Source organism: Bactrocera tryoni, chromosome 3 (assembly GCF_016617805.1).
Source record: "Bactrocera tryoni isolate S06 chromosome 3, CSIRO_BtryS06_freeze2, whole genome shotgun sequence".
Taxonomy (NCBI): domain Eukaryota; kingdom Metazoa; phylum Arthropoda; class Insecta; order Diptera; family Tephritidae; genus Bactrocera; species Bactrocera tryoni.
The window spans coordinates 1594759-1616384 of record NC_052501.1 but is presented as its reverse complement, the minus strand read 5'-3'; the positions used below and the strand labels follow the sequence as shown (position 1 = coordinate 1616384).

The following is a 21626-nucleotide window of genomic DNA, read 5'->3' as shown; positions in this document are numbered from 1 at the left end:
GAGACTCCAAGCATAGCTAGGTCCTTCTCCACCTAGTCTTCCCAAAGAAGTGGAGGTCTTCCTCTCCCTTGGATTTCCGCGGCGGGTACTGCATCAAATACTTTCAGAGCTGGAGTGTTTTCATATATTCGGACGACATGACCTAGCCATCGCTGGTTCTCAATTCGTTGAACTATGTCAACGTCGTTGTATATCTCGTAAAGCTCATCGAATGCGATATTCGCCGTGGCCTACACGCAAAGGCCCATAAATCTTCCGCAGAACCTTTCTCTCGAAATCCCGTAACGACGACTCATCAGACGTTGTCATCGTCCATGCCTCTGCACCATATAGCAGGACGAGAATAAAGGGTGATTTGTAAAATTTGGTCATTGTTCGTCAAGAGAGGACTATATGTATAGGGTTTCTACGTAAAGTAATTGGACTGAGTCGATTAAACAAAATTTATTGAATTCTGTAAAAACTTTCAAAATAGGCTCCTTCTGCGTCAATGCAATGCGATTTCCAAGCATTGAAGGTGTCACGGAAGGCATTCTCCGGAAGAGCCTTGAGAGCCAAGGTGCACGCTGCTTGGATCCCCTCTGTCGTCAAAAAACAAAAGAAAAATTGCCTCTTTGTCTCGGTATCATACTCAAAGCTCCATGACTCGTCACTTGTGATTACGTTATTCAAAAATTGGGGGTCACTTTCGAACATGTTCAAATTTTCTTGGCACACATCCACTCGCCGCAATTTCTGGTTGTCAGTGAGCACTTTTGGGATCATCTTCGCGCATACCTTTCGTATGTTCAGGTGGTCTGTCACAATGTCATGAACCACAGATTTTGATAAATTTAACATCTGGGCAATCAAACGAATCGACGGCCTGAGTTCAAAACTTTGCGCACACGAGTCACATTGTCGGTGTTTGTGGAGTCGCAGGTCTCCTAGCACGGTCTTCTTCAGCGACCTCTTCCCGGCCCTCCACTAAAGCAACATCTGGGTAAGCCTCTGTCGCAGATTTACCAAGTGTCACACAGAATTTAATCGCGTACCTCTGCTCTAACGTACGCTACATTTTCGGGTTGAACCACTCACAGAAACACGTCGCGCAAATAATGTTTGTCCTGACTCTCCAGATGCTCGGAGACAACTGACCAGCCGCGGCGGAAGAAAATCAATCCTATTACTTTCCGGAGAAATCCTGTATTTCTCAATTGTCTACTCAGTCTGAAGTAGCGCCTGTTGGCAAGAGTTATTCTGCGTTGGATTTCGAGTTAAAACTTGACAAGGATTAGGATAAATTCATACCTGTCGTGTCACCCTAATGTATGAGCTAGCTATCGCTACATACAAACTTGTATTGAGAGCTTTCATGAATTAATTTGTTCGAATCAAAGTTATCATCATTGTTATTTGCGGAATATTGATTTATATTACAAATACCGAGCCATAAACTGATACCGTTAATGGATTAGACTAAATAATCTAATCAGGGCATTGAAAATTCCCACAATAAAGCAATAGCATCCGATTTAAAAATAAAGTTATTGTTAATGCGAGTATTATATGGTGATTGGCAGGTGTAATCCGACAATTTGGTAAATACCGAGTTAGCGCGTCAAAACCGAACCGAATTTATGTCTGATAATTAATACAGGAAGAGATAAGTAATTGCTATTCATATCAGCTTATAAATTTATTTATGCAAGATTTGTATGTAAGTATTTATCTGGCGCTGCAGCGTCAACAATGTTTATGTGTATAACTTAAGCGTTCACTTGGTCAATCAAATTTTACCTTAACAAAATACATATGTATGTATGTATGGTAAGCCGCACAAGACGGATTCAATAATTTCTCTGGCTACGCAGTATAATCTTCAATATTAAGCAGTTCGATGCTCCAGCTTGCTGTGCTCGAAAGAAAAGAGGCATTTCACCTTTCAATTTGTGAAGCACTATTTCAAGGAAATTTCTTTGATGCCAGGGCTATTAGTAAAATTTTGCAAAATATCAGTTCTGCGAACACCTTTACTGTCTGATACTGACTTTGCAGCTTTCGAGTTATTCTTCCGTATATTTATTTTTCCATCTTTGCGCAAATCAACTATGTGGGGTCTGCCTTCTCTCACTTTATTAGCAGCTTTTGCAGCAATGCAGATGTCCATTTGTTTAGTTTGGTCTTAAGGTTAGGTTAGATTTATAGGTAGATCTTAACAGAGTTCTAATCTGTTGTGGTACCTAAAACTCCTTGTAATTGATCATCATCCCCTCATGAATCTACAAAGCGCTTGCGCCTTTCACAAATTCGTTGAGGCGACGTAGTCATCGGAAGGGTCTTAAGGCTATTCCTGCCGAAATCTTTTGATATGTACTACGGTGTAATGATCTATGTTAACCAATTAAAAAGACTTAGTTCGGACAACTTTCTTAGGTGTGCAACTTGAGAGTTCGCTTGGTATGCTCAAAACTCTGACCATACATACATAGCAATGTAGGATTAAATAGTATATAATGATCGAAATTAACGGTACAACCCAATTGCTTTTCTATCTGCTAATTTTTCAACAAAGATGTCTGATCTCTCTGGTAAATAGCAGGTTTTCACATTAATTCAATATTATGGTAGGTTCGGGTTTGTTTACACTTGCACTAATAGCTATACATACATACATATACACACTTGTGTATCTATATATCTATGCCTAAACACATCAGTTAATAAGTTCGTATAGAAATAGTCCACTGCTGGGCAAGAATAACAATCGCGTCAACTTTCATAAACGTGGGCTGTCGGGCCCCCACGAAGGCGCCGCACAGCTACCGACACTTCTCAGCAATTTTGTTTTGCTATCGGCTTCGCATGCCTATACACTGTTGCTGGCGCTTGCTGCTCACTATAACCTGTTGCCTGGCCCCACCGTGGCGCTTTGTTGCGCAACATTCCCTCAACGTGGCCACCGCCATCCAAGTCAGCAGCAGCATGTTGCTTCAGCACGGCCTCACGTGTTTTTATCGCGTCGTACCTTTGTTTTCGTTTACATTTCTGTTTTCGACTTCGTTTCTCAATGTTGCTGGCGCTATTACTACTGCGCCATTGTTGTTGTTGGAGCATAGGCATCGCATGTTTTCAGTTTTGGCATGCCGTGCTGTGCTCCCCGACGTGTAAGCAGCGCCAGTTTTCGTTCGCCGTTCGAGTGCTGTGTGTCGTCGCGTAGGGGGCGGCGCGTGCGAGTCAAAAACATAATAAATATCAGCCACGTTGGATACAAAATTGAAAGCGCTGCGAACGCTCACTTCGCGCACATACCAATTACCAATTACCGTTGGGTGGGTGAGCAGTTTTGACAGTTGACGAATGGAATAATTAAATTCCATAAAAGTTATTGTAATTATTATTGTTGTTGGTACCGGTCGACCGGAAGCATTGTGCGTTTGCGATTCTTGAAAAACCTGTTAAGTTCATTTGTGCATTGATTAGCCGCTGAACTGTCACAACGCCTTGCCGCAGAACACCAATGCACTGGTGCAAGCTGTGTCGACGAAGCAGAATTCGCGGCAAACTGCTTGCATTGCAGTTGTGCTTGTGCTTGTTATTGTAGTTGTTCTTAGTTCGTTTGTTTTTTGTTTTTCAGTTTTTGTTTGGCTGGCGGCGGACCTGTGCATGCGTAGCGCGGTGTGCAGTATTTTTAGTGTTTGAGCAAGTGCAAATACAGTCGCGTGCACAGCTGCATTCGAGCGAGTGTTCATGGGAAAGTGCATCAAGGTTTTCGCCGCCGTGGCGAGTATGGATGCCAAAAAAATGTGTGTGTGATTGAGGTGTTTTGTTGCTCATATTTGACGCAAATATGTCGACAGACCAATCATAATCAAAATTTCGTAAACACTTTATTGCTGAGCGCGGCGAAGTCCCGCGTTTTTTGTGGGGGCGCGTCTGTTGACACGCCGCGTTGTTTTGTTTGCTGTTTGTGATTTCGGAATGTGCCGTGAATATCCACAAATTGATACAGTCGACTCATGCACACACGTTCAGTTATGCGCATTTGAATTGTTTTTGTTTTTTTAATATTCTTTTTTTATTTTTATATTCTTGAAGGCAGTTAAGAGTTCGTTCCTCGCAATTTATTTGCAAATTTTAAAGAAAATAAATTGATTTGTTTTTAGGCTCAAAGTTCATTCTGCATCGTGTGTACGTCAAATGCATTGGGGCTGCCAATTTCTTCGACTTATTAAAATGGCCTTTGGAGCATATGAGGCTAAGAATATTGAAAATCAGACCGCGAACGAACGAAAAATGTGCGTAGGTGGCCGCTAGGAAAGAGTTCCCCAATCCCCAATGAGTTTGCAGAAAAAAGTAAATCTCAAAAATTATAAAAACAGCTATGTTTTAGTCTACAAAAAAGCAGCTGCCTTCAATGAGTTCTATGGACTTCATAAGTTAAGATAATATAAAATTCTACAAAATAACAAAGAAATGCTTTATGAATATTTCTCCACAAAGCAATTTATTGGAGACCATCCCAGCCAGAGATAATGCTTCAATCTGATAGCTCTCTCTTTCTGCGGTCAGCATGTATTACATTGCAAGCTTTCAGGCCTTTGAGTCTACTTAAACAACACAACCTAGCAGAAGGAGCAGCCGAGCTTAATTTCTCGATTTTTCAAAGTTTGTAGTGCTCAAAGTGCGTTCTTTTTGCCGGTATTCGCCGTCAAGACCTTAAGTAATATTTATCATTCATTCGCCGCATTTTTTAATCCAAAACGCTATAAAATGTCTTATCATTAGTTGACTTAGTTTTCACTTCATAATAGGTCTCAGTTCGTTGGTTTAATAAGCCCCTATGTATAGTATATTACTCAACAGGTTACGCATGTTCTGCACGAAGCAGAACTGTATGTTCTTCAAATATCACTCATTAATCGAATGTTGGCTGGATTGGGACCGGACATAGCAAAGCAATGAGTGTTTTTTACTGTGTGAGATAAGTTATTTTTATTGACGTAACTGTCAAACCAATTGTCACTCACTCGTAATTTTTTTCGACTGCAACGACATCTATTGACAAAATACGAAAGACCCAATATTACTTATTCGAAAAAAAAAACATATTTTTATTAAGTACCAGCTTTCGAAAAAATATATTTGCACCAACCATGACACGGTTTGCTATGAGTTATTTTATTTACCTTCAACAATTTAATATAAAAAGGTAAACCGAGAATATTAGTGGTCTTCTTAGTAGAGTTTTTGATTATATTTCCCACAGGCAGTATTCGGGTGTAAGTCATTGAGATTTTGGTTTGGTTACTTTTATTTGCGCCCGTTTTAAACTAGTGAGGACTTTCTCGAAGAAGTTAATCGAAGTCAATGTAAAAATTTATATCGCTTAGAACATCACTACTACCAGAAAAAAACAGTTAGCAGTCAATTTCGTCTTACTGTTCTAACTGGTCGATAGGTGGTTCATAAACAATTGAATTCAGCGCAAAAAATCTGTAGGCTCCACTGTAATAGTTAAGAAAATAAAAACATGCCCGGCTGGATAGTCGATAGCATCACTCACACTGAGCCGCTCAACCACTTACTTGTATGCCATCTGTATTGCGCACACCAAGTTAGTTTAAACTGGTTGTAAAGCACGGACGCGCCGGCATAAATGATAATCAAGTGTGATATGAACCAGTTATGTAAATATGTAAATAGGCGAAACACTCAAAAGTGCATGCTGATAACTGAAATGTTGGCGGAAAATTATTCATAAATACGAGAACAGATAGTAGAAGAGTTTGTAAAAATACGTTGGCATAAAAACAACTGGCTTGTGTCGAAAAGTCAGGTTTCTAAATGGCAAGACATTCGATATGCACATGCACATATACATATACATATGTGTGTGTAGTGTAAGTGCGAGTATTAGCGGTGGCGACGTCTATTTTGAATTAATGAAACTACGTCGAAAAAAGCCGAATCTGCGCTTTGACCGCAGTTTTAATGAGCATTCATAAAGTTGTAATTAAGTTTTCACATTTGCACAAATTTTATTAGCATCGAGCCAAATAACGTCGGCGGCCTAGTGAAAATATTCCAAAGGGCAAACTGTCTAACTGCTTTCAGCCACAAGTGACAGGTCAAGGCAGATTTGCCATTTGCTTTTCTTCATAAATTATGAGAGCAACTTGTTCGCACTTCAGCCCTATAGATAACTAAAAAGTCGTGTGGCTCCGTAAATAATTAATCTTCTGGTTTTAAAGCAAATACCATCAGGAAAAGTCGATATTATTGTTTTGCGACCACAAGGTGGACCAATAAGTTCAAAAAAGGGCTGTTGACATATGTTTGCTTCATTGATTGAAATGAGCTTATCACATTGAATACACGTGCAATACTGCTTTATATGTATGTATACAGCCATGGACACGTAAATAGCGCACTTGGTCTTCAAATTAAAAAATCGGTTATTTATTCCTTAAGTTTATCAATTATAAATTTAAAAAAGCATTAACTTTCATTTAATTAATATAATTTGATTTCATTATTAAAAATTTCACATCACATCAACATTTAGTGCTATAAAATTGCCACCTAAACAATTTGATAGAAAGGAAGCGGTTTGTGCAGGGCTATAAACTTCATAACAGTAATAAATAGGCAGAATAAATAAATAAAAAATTTTAGTTTTAAAGTAATTCACGGTTGATAAATTACTTATATGTATGTCCATCGCCGTATACTATGCCGTTGCTGGATTTCCGTTAGTTTTTGCTAATGTTAATCATCCGCCATGGTTCATTTTCAAAATAAATCGAGCTCAACCCTCTTCAAAATTGTACGAAATATGTATGTGAATCTCAAATGTGTGAAACTCTTCATTTCTTACAAAATATTGGGTAGTCGAAAAAGTCCTTTCGTATTTCTAATCAAACTTCAACTTATTTTTTTTATATTTATAATGAACCTTAATGTACTATTTTGGTCGATCACTTTTTGCCATTTTTCCGCTAGACACATTATTCCATCAATGTAAAACTTTTCTGGTTTGTCGGCGAAAAACTGTGACAGGTAATTTTCACAGACTTCTCTTGAAGCCAACTTTACTCCATTATGGGAGTTCTGCATTGTTCGAAACAAATGGTAGTCCGATGGTGCAATTCGCCGAGTCATCAAATATGTGTGTGGTCTAGCGTTGTCCTGATGGAAGATGAAGCGCTTTCTGTTGATCAGTTCTGGTCATTTTTTTCGATTGCATGCTTCAATCTCATCAGTTGTTGACAGTAAAATGTAGAATCAATCGTTCGACCAGGCAGGATCAGCTCATAGTGATGATTCCTGTCCAATCCCACCAAACACTCAGCATAACTTTTCCAGTCGTCAATCCTGATATTTTTCGCACATTATTGTCGTATTTGATCCACTGTTTGTCTCCTGTTACCATTCGCTTCAGAAATGGTTCCATTTCATTTCGTTTCAGCAAAGAATCGAAGATGTTAATTCGGCCCATTGAATTTTTCACAGACAATTCATGTGGTACCCAAACACCGAGCTTCTTTTTGTAGCCAACCTTTTTCAAATGGTTCAAAACCATTTCATGATGAATGTTAAGTTCCTCAGTGATGTCATGGCTGCTTATGTGATCCATAATTCTACTTTTTCAACAATAGATCGACTAGAGCGCGGTGCATCTTTCACACCGAAATTTCCAGAACGGAAGCGAGCGAACCATTGTTGTGCTACACGAACTGATACAGCATCGTCTCCGTACACTTCATAAAATTCATTGGTGGCTTGCGTGGCATTCTTTCCTTTTTTATACAAAAATTTCAAAATAATTCAAAAATTTTATTTTTTAACAGCTGTAACTTTTTTCAACTTACCCGAATTCAATTTTTTTGGTTAAAAGAAGCTTAAAATATCACATTTCTAACACTGGCGCAATGTGATTGGCAGTACTGGAGTCATACGACTTCAACAACATCTATTGACAAAATACGAAAAGACTTTTTCAACTACCCAATATAATTTACTTTTGAGAACTCCAAATATTTAGTTAGAAATATTTATTAATATTTTAACTGCCTCAGATTTACTACTCTAAATTTGTAAACGAACAAAGCCGCTGCCACAAACTCTAATTTATATCCTTTAAAATGATAATAAAATTATTGTGGCCGTCCCCATCCCACCTGACAGCAGTAAACTCAGAAGCGTATCAATTCGCTGTCATGTTCGGCGTCGCCGCTTTGCGATCAACAATTCAAATTAGCGCTAATTCGGGTAATTAAAATGCTCCGAAATAGCTTCTCACACCAAAACAACAATCGCTGTTACGCTCACATCTCAAGCGTTCGCTCATAAAAAATCAGGTTTATGACCAGCTACCGTTTAAAAAAGGGTCCGCATCCCTTGCAATGCAATTAACAAATAACTGACCAATGGCACTGTGTCTGCTTGTGTGCGAATGGTTGCGTGTGTGTATATGTGTGAGTGTGCGTGGAAAGCAGCCAATCTCTCTCAGGTTCAAAAGCAAACTTTATTACTTTCCTTAGCCACATAGAACTAATTCGCACTTTAAAGAAGCAAAACTTGAGAAAGTCTTCCACTCACACACACACACATACAATATTCTCAGGCATTAACACGTATATACGCTTGGACATGTTGAATAATTGAGAACCTTATGGCAAAAACGATGACTTCTTTGAGTCAAATGCGGTTTTCCGGCAAAGAAACAGTTTCTGAAAAGTTTTAGTATAACGATTTTCAAATAACCAGCAAATAGAGGCGTCTAGAAATCAAGTTTAGGAGGGGTCTTGTCACTAAATTGCTGCTTTTGGCATATCAAAAAATAAGTGAGAAATAATAGTAGAGCTTACAAAGAAAGCTATTTCAATTTGAAGAATTTGACAATACATATTTCCAGATTGAATGAGAGATCCGTGGAAGCTTCCCTCAATAATTTAAAATCTCATAAATGTTTAGTTTTTTCTTCCAAAACACCATTTAAACCGGCCACGCATAAAAGGGTGTAGTAACCACATTAGTCTCGCAACCGTTGAACGCATTGCTGGGGCAAAGCTGTCGGCCACACAAGCCACCACATTTATGAAAAGCAAACTGACAAACAAACAAACAAACAAACATAAATTTCAATTTTCCACCAAAATACCGAAGTGACTAAAAGGCCAACGCTATGGATCTCTTGGGAACTTTCAGAGTTTTTGAACTTTTGTTGTCGCCACTGCTAAGCTCGAGAGCGCTGCTGAAGTCGGTGAAATCGGTGGAAAAAGCGCAAGCCAAAAAGCAAATTGAAAACTGCAGTCAGACGAAACAAAGGCAACAAAAAAAATCAGCTACCAACGACCGAGTACATTTTGTTGCCACAACAGCTACTTTCTGCTGCCAACAAATGCCAACGCGCCGCTTAAAGGGATAAGGGAAAAGTATTAAAAGTGTCCGAATGATGATTGCCTTGATTGCGATTATCACTGGCGAATACACGAGGCAAGCAGTAAGCAAACGTAACTGGGCAGCTGACACCGTCTAAGCGCGTTCCCCAAAGGATTTTTACGTTCAGCATTTAACATTAAGTGACAAATATAAAATCCTACCATGAAATAAACATTCAAAAGGCAAATATGTATGACGAGGCGCTGCAAACGTTCATGGCGATTTTGCGCACGAAGATTTAGCTAACGCTTAAGTTAGATGTTAAAATTACCCAAAATATCGCTCATTTTGATTGTGGGGTGGACCAGCATCGAGATGAAAAATCCTTGAGATCTTTGTCTTCAAAATTTGTACTGATATTTTCGATTTTGATTTTCCTGTGACAAACATGGAGTTGCCTAATTATTAGAAGTCTGTTGAACTATAGATACTAACTATATATACTCTGTTCTCACCTCAGGTCATTATTTAGGGGGGACGGAGTTAGTGAAAATGTTGTCTGGCTTCCTGTAAACGATGTTAAGTGCCTGCTTGGAGGCTGTCAGGTTGTGTTAGAGAGGGGGGGAGAAGGCATTCTTGGTTTTGCGACCATTTGTTGAGCTTCACCACGCTTGGACGATGATATTTTTCGCACATTATTGTCGTATTTGATCCACTTTTCGTATCCTGTTACCATTCGCTACAGAAATGGTTCGATTTCATTTCGTTTTAACAAAGAATTGAAGATGTTAATTCGGTCCATTAAATTTTTCACAGAAAATTCATGTTAAGTTCCTTGGCGATGGCATGTCTGCTTATGTGGTGGTCCTGGTCAATCTTTTCCATAATTTCATCGACCCTTTCAACTAAAGGTCGACCAGAGCGACTGACACTCCGGTTGGAAAAGATGCAACGTGAATTAAGTAGGTAAGGAAGCTAGTTCCCTTACAGGCAAACAGTGAGAATGCTCGGCCAGGTGCATGGTTCGTGGTTCTGACCATCCTTTTTGAAAAAGAAGCTTTTGTTGATGCTTTGTTTGCGAGATCGAATGTGTCGTAAGACTTAAAAATTGTATTTCGAAGTCGTCAGTGCAACACAATTGAACTTTGAGTTGTCTCAGTTGTTCGAGTGAATATCTCGATTGACCTTGAAACTGCAAAGCCCATAAAAAATGCTAGACAAGTGTGCATTCCAATAGTTCTGCCATTTGCATCAATGTACAAATATTTATGCAACTAAACAAACACAAGTAAACAGTTTGTAAATATGAAAATAGTTATGCACATCCGATATGTTGCCTTCGTGAGAGCTGACGTTTGTGTGAACGTGTGTTGCACACGCCACTCAGTGCACATTTTTGAAAGCGGTGTCTGTGCAGTGTTGCCGCCTCTTAAGATTGCATTTGCAAGCAATTCGAAATTCATCATCATATTTCTTCCATGCCACCACCCACTCTGCGCTGTATCGAGACACGCAAGCACTTAGCTCTGTGTATATTTACATATGGGTGTGTGTGTGTGGGTGGCGCGGCAATGACCACAATAACTAACGCTAAGTGCGCGCATAATTTGTGGTATCGCTAATGAAAATGAATGGGGGCGGCGGCGGTGGCTGCAGGTCATTCCACTCTATTCCGAACAATCGTTTCTAAGTTGCGCAGGTGAACTTCAGCGTGGCTGCCTCTTTGTGATTTGTCATAATTTAGAAATAATTACCATATTTCAGGAATATTTTAAAGTTTCACGCTGCGGATTCATAGAAACGATATTAGCGCGGCGGCGAACTCTTATCTGCGGCGAAAGCAAAAACGGTTAATATAACTGAATGTTTAAGTTGAACTAAAACAAAATTACAGTGAATAAACACCATTAAAAAAAGGTGCAATTGAAAAAGTGAATTAGTAATCCGGAAGCTGGTCTAGTGTTTTGATAAACTTTAGCGCACACACACAATTGAATTAAGCTTCATATTTAGCTGGCAAATCAGCGCTGCTTACAAAGTGAAAAAAACAATTATTTCAATATGCTGCGCACAATCGCCGATATACTGATCGCCCGGAGCGACGAAAGACGGAGAAATGATCGGCAAAACTACAACAAAAACCCCGGCTATAACTTTGTGATAGCCGTGTATGCTATAGGTAAGTACTTATGTAATAATACTATACTTCTGTACTGAATTTACATTTATACCGCTAACTGTCGAACACGTGAGACTTCCGGCAGCAGCTTACAGCTCCTTATCTCGAACCTATTGTTATTTTTCCCTACTGCACCTCGTAATATAAGAAAGTGGCGTGATGCGAAACATACAGGGTTTGTCCGGAAAGTAATAAAATTGAGTAGATTTAAAAAAATTTATTAAACCAATGGTTACAAATCTTTGAAAACTTTTAAAATAGGCTCCTACTGCGTCGATGAAGCGCTGCCAACGCGGTTTCCAAGCATTGAAGGCGTCACGGAAGGCATTCTCTGGAATAGCCTGGTGCATGCTGCTTGGATTCCCTCTGTTGTCTCAAAACGCTTGCCTTTCATCGGCTTTTTCAGGCAAGGAAACAAAAAAGTCAGGGGGGCCACATCTGGGCTGTAGGGCGGCTGCGGAAGCGTTGGAATGCTGGCTTTGGTTAGGCTGTTCACAAGAAAGGTGGTGTGAGCCGGGGCGTTGTCGTCGGACCCGAAATGACCCTTCGTTTGAGTCTCTTGAGGGACGATGCCTTTGTTGTCAAAAAAGACAATGGACATCGTTTTCATTTTGGATTTGCTCATTCTTCGGGTCTTCATCAGCTACCTCCCGGCCAACCAAAAAGGATTGATGCCACCGAAACACATCACTTCTTGCTAAAGCAACATCTGGGTAAGCCTACTTGATCATATCAAACGTCTTTGTCCAGGTGCTTGGAGATGACTGACCAGCCGCTCGTTCGTTAGCTAGGAACGCCCTCTACCGAATCTAGTCGGTACGCGCACGCTTCGAAGTACAGTCGCGGCGGAAGAAAATCAGTCCTATTACTTTCCGGACAAACCCTGTATATTGTGAAATAGCCGAAGACCGAACTGAAAAAGCCAATTATACAATACGTGGTTCCTTAAAATCAATGAAGCCATAATTTGGTCTGATATCAGTAAACAGTTAAGCTACATGTAATATTCATAACAGAAGAAGAAGTCGAATTTCTTCTGAATGCCAATGTCTTCTCTGACAGATACAAAATTTCAGTGTTATGGCAATGAGATAGTACAAAGTCTATCCAAACAGCTCTCAGAACAAAAGAGTAAAGTTAAATCCAACTTTTTCGAAGTTAAAAACTTCAAAACCATTCAAGCCTCTGGTACTCTGGATTTGTGAGAGGATCCCATGGAACCACAAAGTTTTACTTAGGAGAGCTTTTAAAGCCTTCTTCTCTAGAGGGGATCGTGGAGACCATCTAAATTAGCTTCCCTAAGATTCTCTGCTCGGTGTCATCTCACTGATATTCACCAGTGTCCGACGTTTAAATTCTTACGCTCTTGCCAGCATAAAACTTGAGAGCTAAATGAGCATATCAACATTTCTTAAATATTATGTAAATATATTCAGAATTCAACAAATGTAACGGTGTTAGGACTCTGCTTACGCACACTCTGGCCAAACAAATGGTGACAAATGCCCGACTGCTGTTGGTAGCTGAAAAGAAACCAGAATGCTGGTGATTAATTTGCATTTGCAAGATTCGCCAATGGAGGCAGCAGCAGTTGCAGCCGGAAAACAGCTACTGAATCCGGTTTTGTGGTTTCCAGTTCAACATCTGGTCTTACCACAGGGACACTGACGCAATGTTTGCCGCACTGGCGCAAGTGCTCACGCATGCTGCGCTGCCAGCCGGTTAACTGCTTATGCGCGGACACACACACACACACTCAAATGCAGGCATAAATGCAGGAAGGTGCTGGGCTATATGTGTGTGTGTGAGTGCGGTGTTGATGCGTTGAGCTGCGACTAATTGTCAGACAGTGGCTCGAGAAGTGGCTTCTTCTTTTCGATTTATTTAGAGCGTGTGCGAGCCAGGATTTAATTGGCATGGGGAATGCAACCAGAAGAGCCAAAAGAGCGTAAAAACAATAAAAACAAAAGCGTTGCCATCATTCACAAATAAAAAAGAATAAAATATGAAACGCTTGAGCTTGTTGCAAGTTGCATGTGTGATAATGTCGTCGCTGCGGATGAAAGGATCTGTTGCCTTTTCGCTTTTCTCACCAAATAGAAGATGAAAGGACAAAACCAGCCATTCATGCAGCGATTCGCACATACTATCTATATATACTATATGTACATATATATGTGGCATGTTGACACTTGCAAATATATATATATTACATATGTATGTACGCGTGTGTGCGAACGTTTGCTAGCACAACAAGATAGCCGAGAAGGTTGGCCAATTAATTAAATTAAAATCGATTGCCTCAATGTGTTTGCATGCCACAAGTGCAGTTAAAACGTAAACAATATGCACCAAGCTGCTCGCACTTGTATTTATTAGCAGCGTGAATACATTTTGAAATCTTTCAATTCAAGCATTTGTAAAGGGCTCCTTCCGACGAACCGTCGTGCATTTGAGCGTGCGCATCCGAAAGTCTATTTCAATTGCCGGTTAGCCGTTCGAGTGGTGTGCATGTGTGTATGTGTGAATGTGGGAGTAAATAATTATGCGTGTTTGTACAAGCGTTATTTATTATTAGGGTGGCACATATCTGAAATCTAGGTTAGCGGTATAAATTTTTTTGATATTTCGGAAATCCATGCTTAACTGCTTGTTTATACGCGAACTACTTTCTTAGTTTTTGAGATATCGTTCTGAAATTTCGTGCACATTCTTATCTCCTTATGAAGCTGCTCATTTGTCGGAACCATCGATATCGTACAACTTACCATATAGGATTTGTCCGGAAAGTAATAGGACTGAGTCGTTTAAAAAAAAATATTGAATCAATCGTTGCAATTCTTATTCAAAATATGCTCCTTCTGCGTCGATGCAGCGCTGCCAGCGCGATTTGCCAGCATAGAAGGCGTCACGGAAGGCATTCTTCTTCCAAGCCTTGAGAGCCGAGGTGCATGCTGCTTGGATCCCCTCTGTCGTCTCAAAATGATTGCCGTTTTGTCTCGGGATCATACTCAAAGATCTATGACTCGTCTCCTGTGATTACGTTATTCAAAAATTGGGGGTCATTTTCACACATGTTAAAATTTTCTTGGCACTCTTCCACTCGCCGCAATTTCTGGTCGTCAGGGAGCACTTTTGGGACCATCTTCGCGCACACCTTGCGCAGCGTGAAGAATTGCCATCGATTTCCAACCTTCTCTCGTTCACTGGCAACCATACAAACCAACCGATCCCAGTCAAGTTCTCTCACGAAATATTGCATAGATGTTTTTCAAGGCAACATTTCAATCTCCAAACTTCGCGTTGAAATAAGAAAATAACTCGCTTTCTCAAACTATGGTAAAACAGGATAATGTTCCAAGTGGTCAAAGGAAGCTACAGATTCTTGGAGAATTTTTTTAAACAAAAGCATTTGGTTATAACAACAAGAAATGTGCAATAAATAATTTTGATAGTGACCAAAGTTGACAAATTGGTCTCACCAGCTGCTGGAGTGACCTGCTGCTTCATAACTATATGATCTTCGCTTGAGTCCTCAGGTGCTTTATGTCACAAATATGTTAGTTCAGAAATTTTCACGAAGAAATTTGCACCCTAAAGCGTCGGTAGGCTTAAATGTGATCGGCTGAGCTTATGTGCACTCGTCAGTGCCGTCGCTTGCAGGCTTCATCGCTTTGAATTGGCATTTGCTTTGCTTTCAATTCACATGTATTAATTTGTTTTCACTGCAATCATCATCCCCAGTCACTTTTCGAAAATCAATGACTGTAACCATCGAATTCCATTTAGTTTAATTAATTGAAAATCGTTTAATTTTTGTTGTTTTGCATGGCTTGCAACGTCTCGGAGAGCCACGCTCGGTACACCTACATATCTGTGCATATGAATGCGAGCAAATCCGGATGCCACATAATTACATACACTTCCACATGCTTATATGTATGTGCTTGGCACTTGTTTCTGTAAGCACCCTTCTTGGCTCGGAAGTCAAGAAGGTATCTGGGTGGTTCACACCTTCGGGGCTATTGAGGATCGGCAACGGTCGCCACACTTTAGAGAGTGAAACCACAAGCTGAAAAGCCATCAGCGCACACATTACGGTACTTAGTGAGCACGCACGCACATACACACACACACATGCTCATGCCTGTATTCATATGTATGTATGTATGTGCTTGAGAAGCATTTAAGTGCATTGATATTTACATACGAACGCAAACACCGCCTTACACGCAAATGCATATACATAGATATGTGTGTGTACATGTGTGTGTTTGCACATGTATTTATGTGCTTGCATTTCGTATTACCACCAGGTTCGAATTGAGTTTGCAGTACAATTTTCACTTTATGCTTTTCATTTGCTCATTTTTGCAATCGCCTCGCTGGTAAATGCTTGTATGTGTGTGTGTATGTGTGTGGTGAGGTATGCAGGCATTTACCTGCGCTCGTTTCCCTCCTTGTTTCCGCCGGCATTGTGTGGACGTCGGCCCACATTAGAGCTGTGCTTGACTGCTGGAGTGCTTTGCTAACGGCTTTGCCGCTGATATTGCCACTGCTATTAAAGCAACACCTATGTAGACGCTTGTGCATTTTTGTTGCATGTATCTGGTGCAGTGATGTAGTTAGTATTGTTAACACTGCAGCCATTGTTGGGCTTTGTCGGCGTCGACCAACGGACAACGTGACAAAAAGAAGCGCCAAAAAGGCTGAAGAACCGCTCGTTTTTGCACCGGCACTAGTCCGTGTCTAAGCTGTCAGAAATGCTGTCTGGCAAATATGAGCTGAGTCTTCATATTTTTTAATTTTTTAGGACAAGTTTTTCGTAGATCAGCCGTATTTGATTCGATGTATTTCTGTATGTATGAAATCTTAAATTTATCAATAACTCATCAAAATTCGTTTTTGGTCTAGTTTTTGACCGAAACCCTTGGTTTGGCCTTGTTGCTTCTACCTTGTTGTTGGGCGCTAGTAAAAATGCAGGATTTGTATTACTGAGCCCAGTTGCCCATGCATAAATGTATGTATGTGTGTGTGTATGACTAGCGCACTCATATGCGAATTTACTCCACAGTAATTAGAGTGTAATAATGACTCGAATTCGGACAACGAGTTGTAACAATTGCCACAGTTCTAAACTTGTACATTCTTGCACTCGCAGTCGTACATGTGTATGTGTGTGTGAACAAAATGAAAACAGCAGTATGGCCAACTAATTACTTTTAACTAGCCACTTTGATTAGATTGGCGTTTAAAGCCTTTTTTGTGGATTTTTTTATTTAAACTTCAGAATTTTAAAATACCAAAATTTAAACAATTGAATTTAGAACTAAAAGAGTGACTTCAATAAATAGCCAATAGAATACTCAATTACGCGTCTGAAAAACAACAAAGCGGCGGGGGTCGATGGATTGCCGGCCGAGCTATTCGAATATGGCGACGAAGAACTGATTAGGCGCATGCATTAGTTTCTTTGTAGAATAAGGTCGTACGAAAGTTTGCCCGACGATTGGAATTTCAGTGTGCTTTGCACAATCCACCAAAAGGGAGACCCCACATTCTGCGCCAATTACCGTAGGATAAGCCTTCTCAACATTGCGAATAAGGTTCTATCGAGCGTATTATGTGAAAGACTAAAGCCCACCGTCAACAAACTGATTGGACCTTATCAGTGTGCTTTTAGACCTCGGAAATCAACAACTGACCAGATATTCACCATTCACCAAGTCTTGGAAAATACCCGTAAAAAGAGGAACGATACATACCTCGAAAAGGAGCTGCGTCTGAATTTGGTATCCCCGCAAAACTAAAACGGCTGTGTAAGCTGACGTTGAGCAATACCAAAAGCTCCGTCAGGATCGGGAAAGAGCAGTTGATACCAAACGAGGTTTCAGACAAGGCGACTCCCTTTCGTGTGACTTCTTGAATCTACAAGGTTTGTCCGAAAAGTATTAGGACTTATTTTCTTCCGCCGCGACTGTACTTCGGAGTGGTGCAAGTCGAAAATGCAGCGTTCGTTAGAGCAGAGGTACGCGATTAAATTCTGTGTAAAACTCGGTAAATATACGACAGAGAAGTATGATATGATCAAGTAGGCTTACCCAGATGTTGCTTTAGCAAGAAGTGGTGTTTTTCGGGGTCATCAGGCCTTTTTGGAGGGCTGGGAAAAGGTCGCTGATGAATGAGAAAATCCAAAGTGAAAATGATACTCATTGCCTTTTTTTGGCATCAAAAGCATCGTCTACCCTAAATTTGTTCCTCTTGGACAAACGCCAAGTTTTACGGGGAAATCCCTATGAGACTCAAAAGAAGGGTCAATCGGGTCTGACAATCCATCGCAGCCGATTGGAAGTTGCACCACGACAATGCCCTGCTCACACTGCCTTTCTTGTGAATAGCTATCTAACCAAGGCCGGCATACCAACTCTTCCGCAGCTGCTCCACAGCCTAGTGGTTCTCCCCGAACTTTTTTGTTTCCTTGCCTGAAAAGGCAGATGAAAGGCAAGCATTTTGAGACGACAGAGGGGATCCAAGCAGCATGCACCTCGGCTCTTGAGGCTATTTCTGAGAATGCCTTCCGTGACGCCTTCAATGCTTGGAAATCGCGCTGGCAGCGTTGCATCGACGCAGAAGGAGGCCAAAACCCTGTATGCTCTTTTCGCATAGAATTCATAATTATTTCATATATTTACCCCTTTATCTCTCCATTGGACCGAAAAATTTTTCATATTTTAAATATTTGTTAATGTCTGGAGGTCAGGGACTATTATAAACCTGAATAATGCCAACGCTGTTCAACCTTGCGAAAACTAGTATTCTTATATAACAATAAATAGTCTCCAAAGTTTTTTTGTTAACGCCTGAATAATCACCATCTGAAAACTTTGTGAATGGCTAAATGTGTGGTCATCTTTCTTCCCCTCAACAGCTGCAGAGTGTCATGTATCCGAAAATAACTTATGCAATGATAAAGCTTAAAGGACCGCACACGACCTTAACCCCAAGTGCTTGCCTCGGTTGAATTTAAATGAGAAAAGCTGCAGATCCAGCAGAAACGTGTCAACATTAAAATAGTTCGGTTGCTGTTCTTTACGCCATATCAAAATCTACATTCATTTAAAATTAATACATTCACATTTACATGCATTTATAATTAGCGCTTCTCAATATTTTGCACATTGAAATTACCACACGCACACACACACACACTCACGAGCACAAGCCGTGCTGCAGTCACTTCCCGGCGAACACTTCAGAGCGTCGCCGTGGCCTACCATATCCAGTTGTGGTTTTGCGGCGAACTTTCTGTATCGAGAATACGGCTGAGCGTGGAGCTGGCAGCGAGCGCTGACGAGGATGGTGCGGCCGGCTATACTTTGTGCTGACTTACTTACACAGAGTTCCTTTGCTGGGCTCATGGGGAGTCGTTGAGGCGGAGCGCATTCATCGGCTTATTTAAGACACAGTTAACTGCTGCAATATTCATTAAAAGTTGACAATGCACATAGCCATAGCCGAAGTGTCGAAACGAGAGGACAAGTGGCGAAAAGCCGCTGGATGCTGCAACCTTCCGTCCGGAAACTGTGCGCCATCGAGAACACGACACTGGTGGAAAATTGTAACTAAATCACTTAGCGCCGAGATGAATTTTCTGGTTAACCGAGTAAACACTTGATGTTTTCTTCAAAACAACCGCCGCCAGCCCCGGCCTTGTGCTTCGCTAATGTTATGCTGTGCCGTGCTGAGCCGGCTTTGTGGCGCTCGTTTTCCTTCACGTCGCAGCCCAGCACATTACTGCTTTAACATTGTCATGAATTTTAATATAAATTAACTAATTAGGCGAAATGGATTAGTAGAATATTTTCCACTTTGCGAAGGGCATGCAAACACTCATAAATATGACGAGCTCGGAAAATGGGTTCAAATGAGATGCTGCTGCGCTCTGCTGTTTGTAAAGACGGCATTGCAGTTACGGAACGTTACTGTTCGTGGAAAAGTGTTGCGGATGTGTTTCTGCGAATGTTTGCGTGTTGATTTGGCTGGATTATGAGTTCGAGGATTTTGCATGGAGTTTTCTAAATAAATCAGTAAAGTTTTTTCAAACATCCATGAAAATATCTTACTCGTCTTTAGTAATTTTAGTTTATTCACCTGCGTTTCAATCAATTTTTGTTGTTAATGCAGTATTATTGATTTGTTGATTGTGGAAGACAAAGGTAGTCATACAACCGCTTTTTTGTTCCATGAGAGGGTCAGTTGACACAAGTGAGAAACGAGAATTTGCGACAAGTTAACCTCAGTACATTTCTTATCAACTGCATACGACCAATTTTAATTAGTTTGATTGTGATTTACTCAGGTCAATAGTAGATATGTTCATAAATATTTCATTGACTCTTTTTTTTGAACACCTTAACACCATTGGCGGATCCAGAAATAGTTTTTGTGGGGAAATGAACATTTGCTTGATACATTAAGATTATTATATTAAATATATTAGTCTTTATATCGTTTAATATAATGGTAGACAATTTTCAAATCGACGTTCTAATATCAAATCCTACTAAATCGTAGACGTGCGGGTGACATACTTCATTGCAATGTATAATACAGTAGTCAGTTCGTGTATTGATTAGAAACATTTCTCAAAACAGAACGATGTGGGCCAAATTTTGAAAATCTTTCGAGAACTTCTTCTACAGTGACTTCAATGTCATAATGCGTGTGTGCGGCCGGTGAATCTTTCTTGAAGCGAACTCATCCTCAGCTACGTTTTCCTGCGGCGAAGTGTCGAAAAGAGCGTTCAAAGCTCGCATTCGTCACTGCAAGTGTGCAGAATATGCGAAGAAAACTATGAATTATGGGGCATAGGTCTACATCGCATTTTTTCAACGTTTCCAATGCAGTAATCGCTAACTTGTTGTCTTTTGACTTTTGCTTCTGCTCCCAAAGGCACTGCCAGTGATCAAGTTCACCATTGAGCTTCCAAAGGCGCACGACTTTGTCATTATTCAAAATGCCTTTGAATGTATCTGTCAAGCAGTCAATAAGATTTTCCATTTCATTTTCAAAGCACATACAAAGCAGCAAACTCAGTTGAAATCCGTTCTTACTAATTTGTTTGGAAACTGTAGCAATGTCTTAGATAATAACCTGTTTGGATTTAGGGAAGATATCTTGCCAAACAAAAAAGTTTTTCATTCAAGGACCTGAGTTTGATCGGTCAGTTTCTATGGCAGCTATATGCTACCGTTGTCCAATATCGGCGGTTCCAACAAATGACCAACTTCTAAATGTACTAAACTTCAGAGCGATATATCAAAAATTGAGGGATTAGTTCGCTTAGTTACAGGCGAATAGACTCAGTTCGTTACGGTAACCATTTATATGTATATTGTAAACTTCGTAGCCAACTTAATATACCCTGCTGAGGGTATAAAAATATTTTCCTGCATATGCAACTGAAAAATGGGTATTATAGAACCTCCGGACGCATTAAGGAGATGATGCAGTACTTGTGAATTCTACCATTTGTTTGACGACTTTTAGTATTTCATTACTTCAGAAAGTCTTTACCATAGAGTTATATTCACCATTTTAATAGTCTGAATAAGCGTTTGAGGCCTAACCACCTTTAAGGATAAAGGCAAAAGCCCTCCTTTAATACATTGCTGAAAGTTCCAATTGAACTACTGGTATGGTGAACCGGTAATCTTTTAAAATACTTTTAAGTTCATTGATTTAAATTTTAAGCATTCAAAATAATTTATAATTGTCATTGCTCTTGCCATTCAAACAAAAAAAAAAATTGGAAAATTTAATCGGGAAGTCAACGTAACATCATCTTTAAATAAATTTCTTTTTACCTGAACATGCACCGGCCTAAACAAAATCTGATTTGGACAGTGTTGCAATGCTTCATAATTTGAACTTTTAAGCGCAATTAACTATTCTTGTCACACAACTGTACATACACATAGTACAACTACCACATATAACTGTGGATGGGGGTTCATATGAGCAATGTAGTTATTTATTAAAATTAAATTGGAACTTTTCTGCCGAAAACCACAGCCACGAA

The 21626-nt window shown here is 40.1% G+C and overlaps 1 protein-coding gene across 6 annotated transcripts in view; it reads left to right on the top strand.

Annotated features, from left to right (window-relative positions):
- Nucleotides 1-3150: 3150 nt before the first annotated feature.
- Nucleotides 3151-21626, top strand: part of LOC120771475 — a 33736-nt gene continuing 15260 nt past the window's right edge. The window contains exons 1-2 of one of the 6 annotated variants that reach the window (XM_040099510.1): nt 3151-3311; nt 11144-11545. In XM_040099510.1, coding sequence (XP_039955444.1) covers nt 11428-11545 — 118 coding nt within the window. In that variant the 5' untranslated portion in view covers nt 3151-3311; nt 11144-11427. Of the gene's footprint in view, nt 3370-3649; nt 3786-11110; nt 11546-21626 lie in introns of those variants that run through there. The other 5 variants (XM_040099505.1, XM_040099506.1, XM_040099508.1 and 2 more) reach the window with 5 other exon arrangements.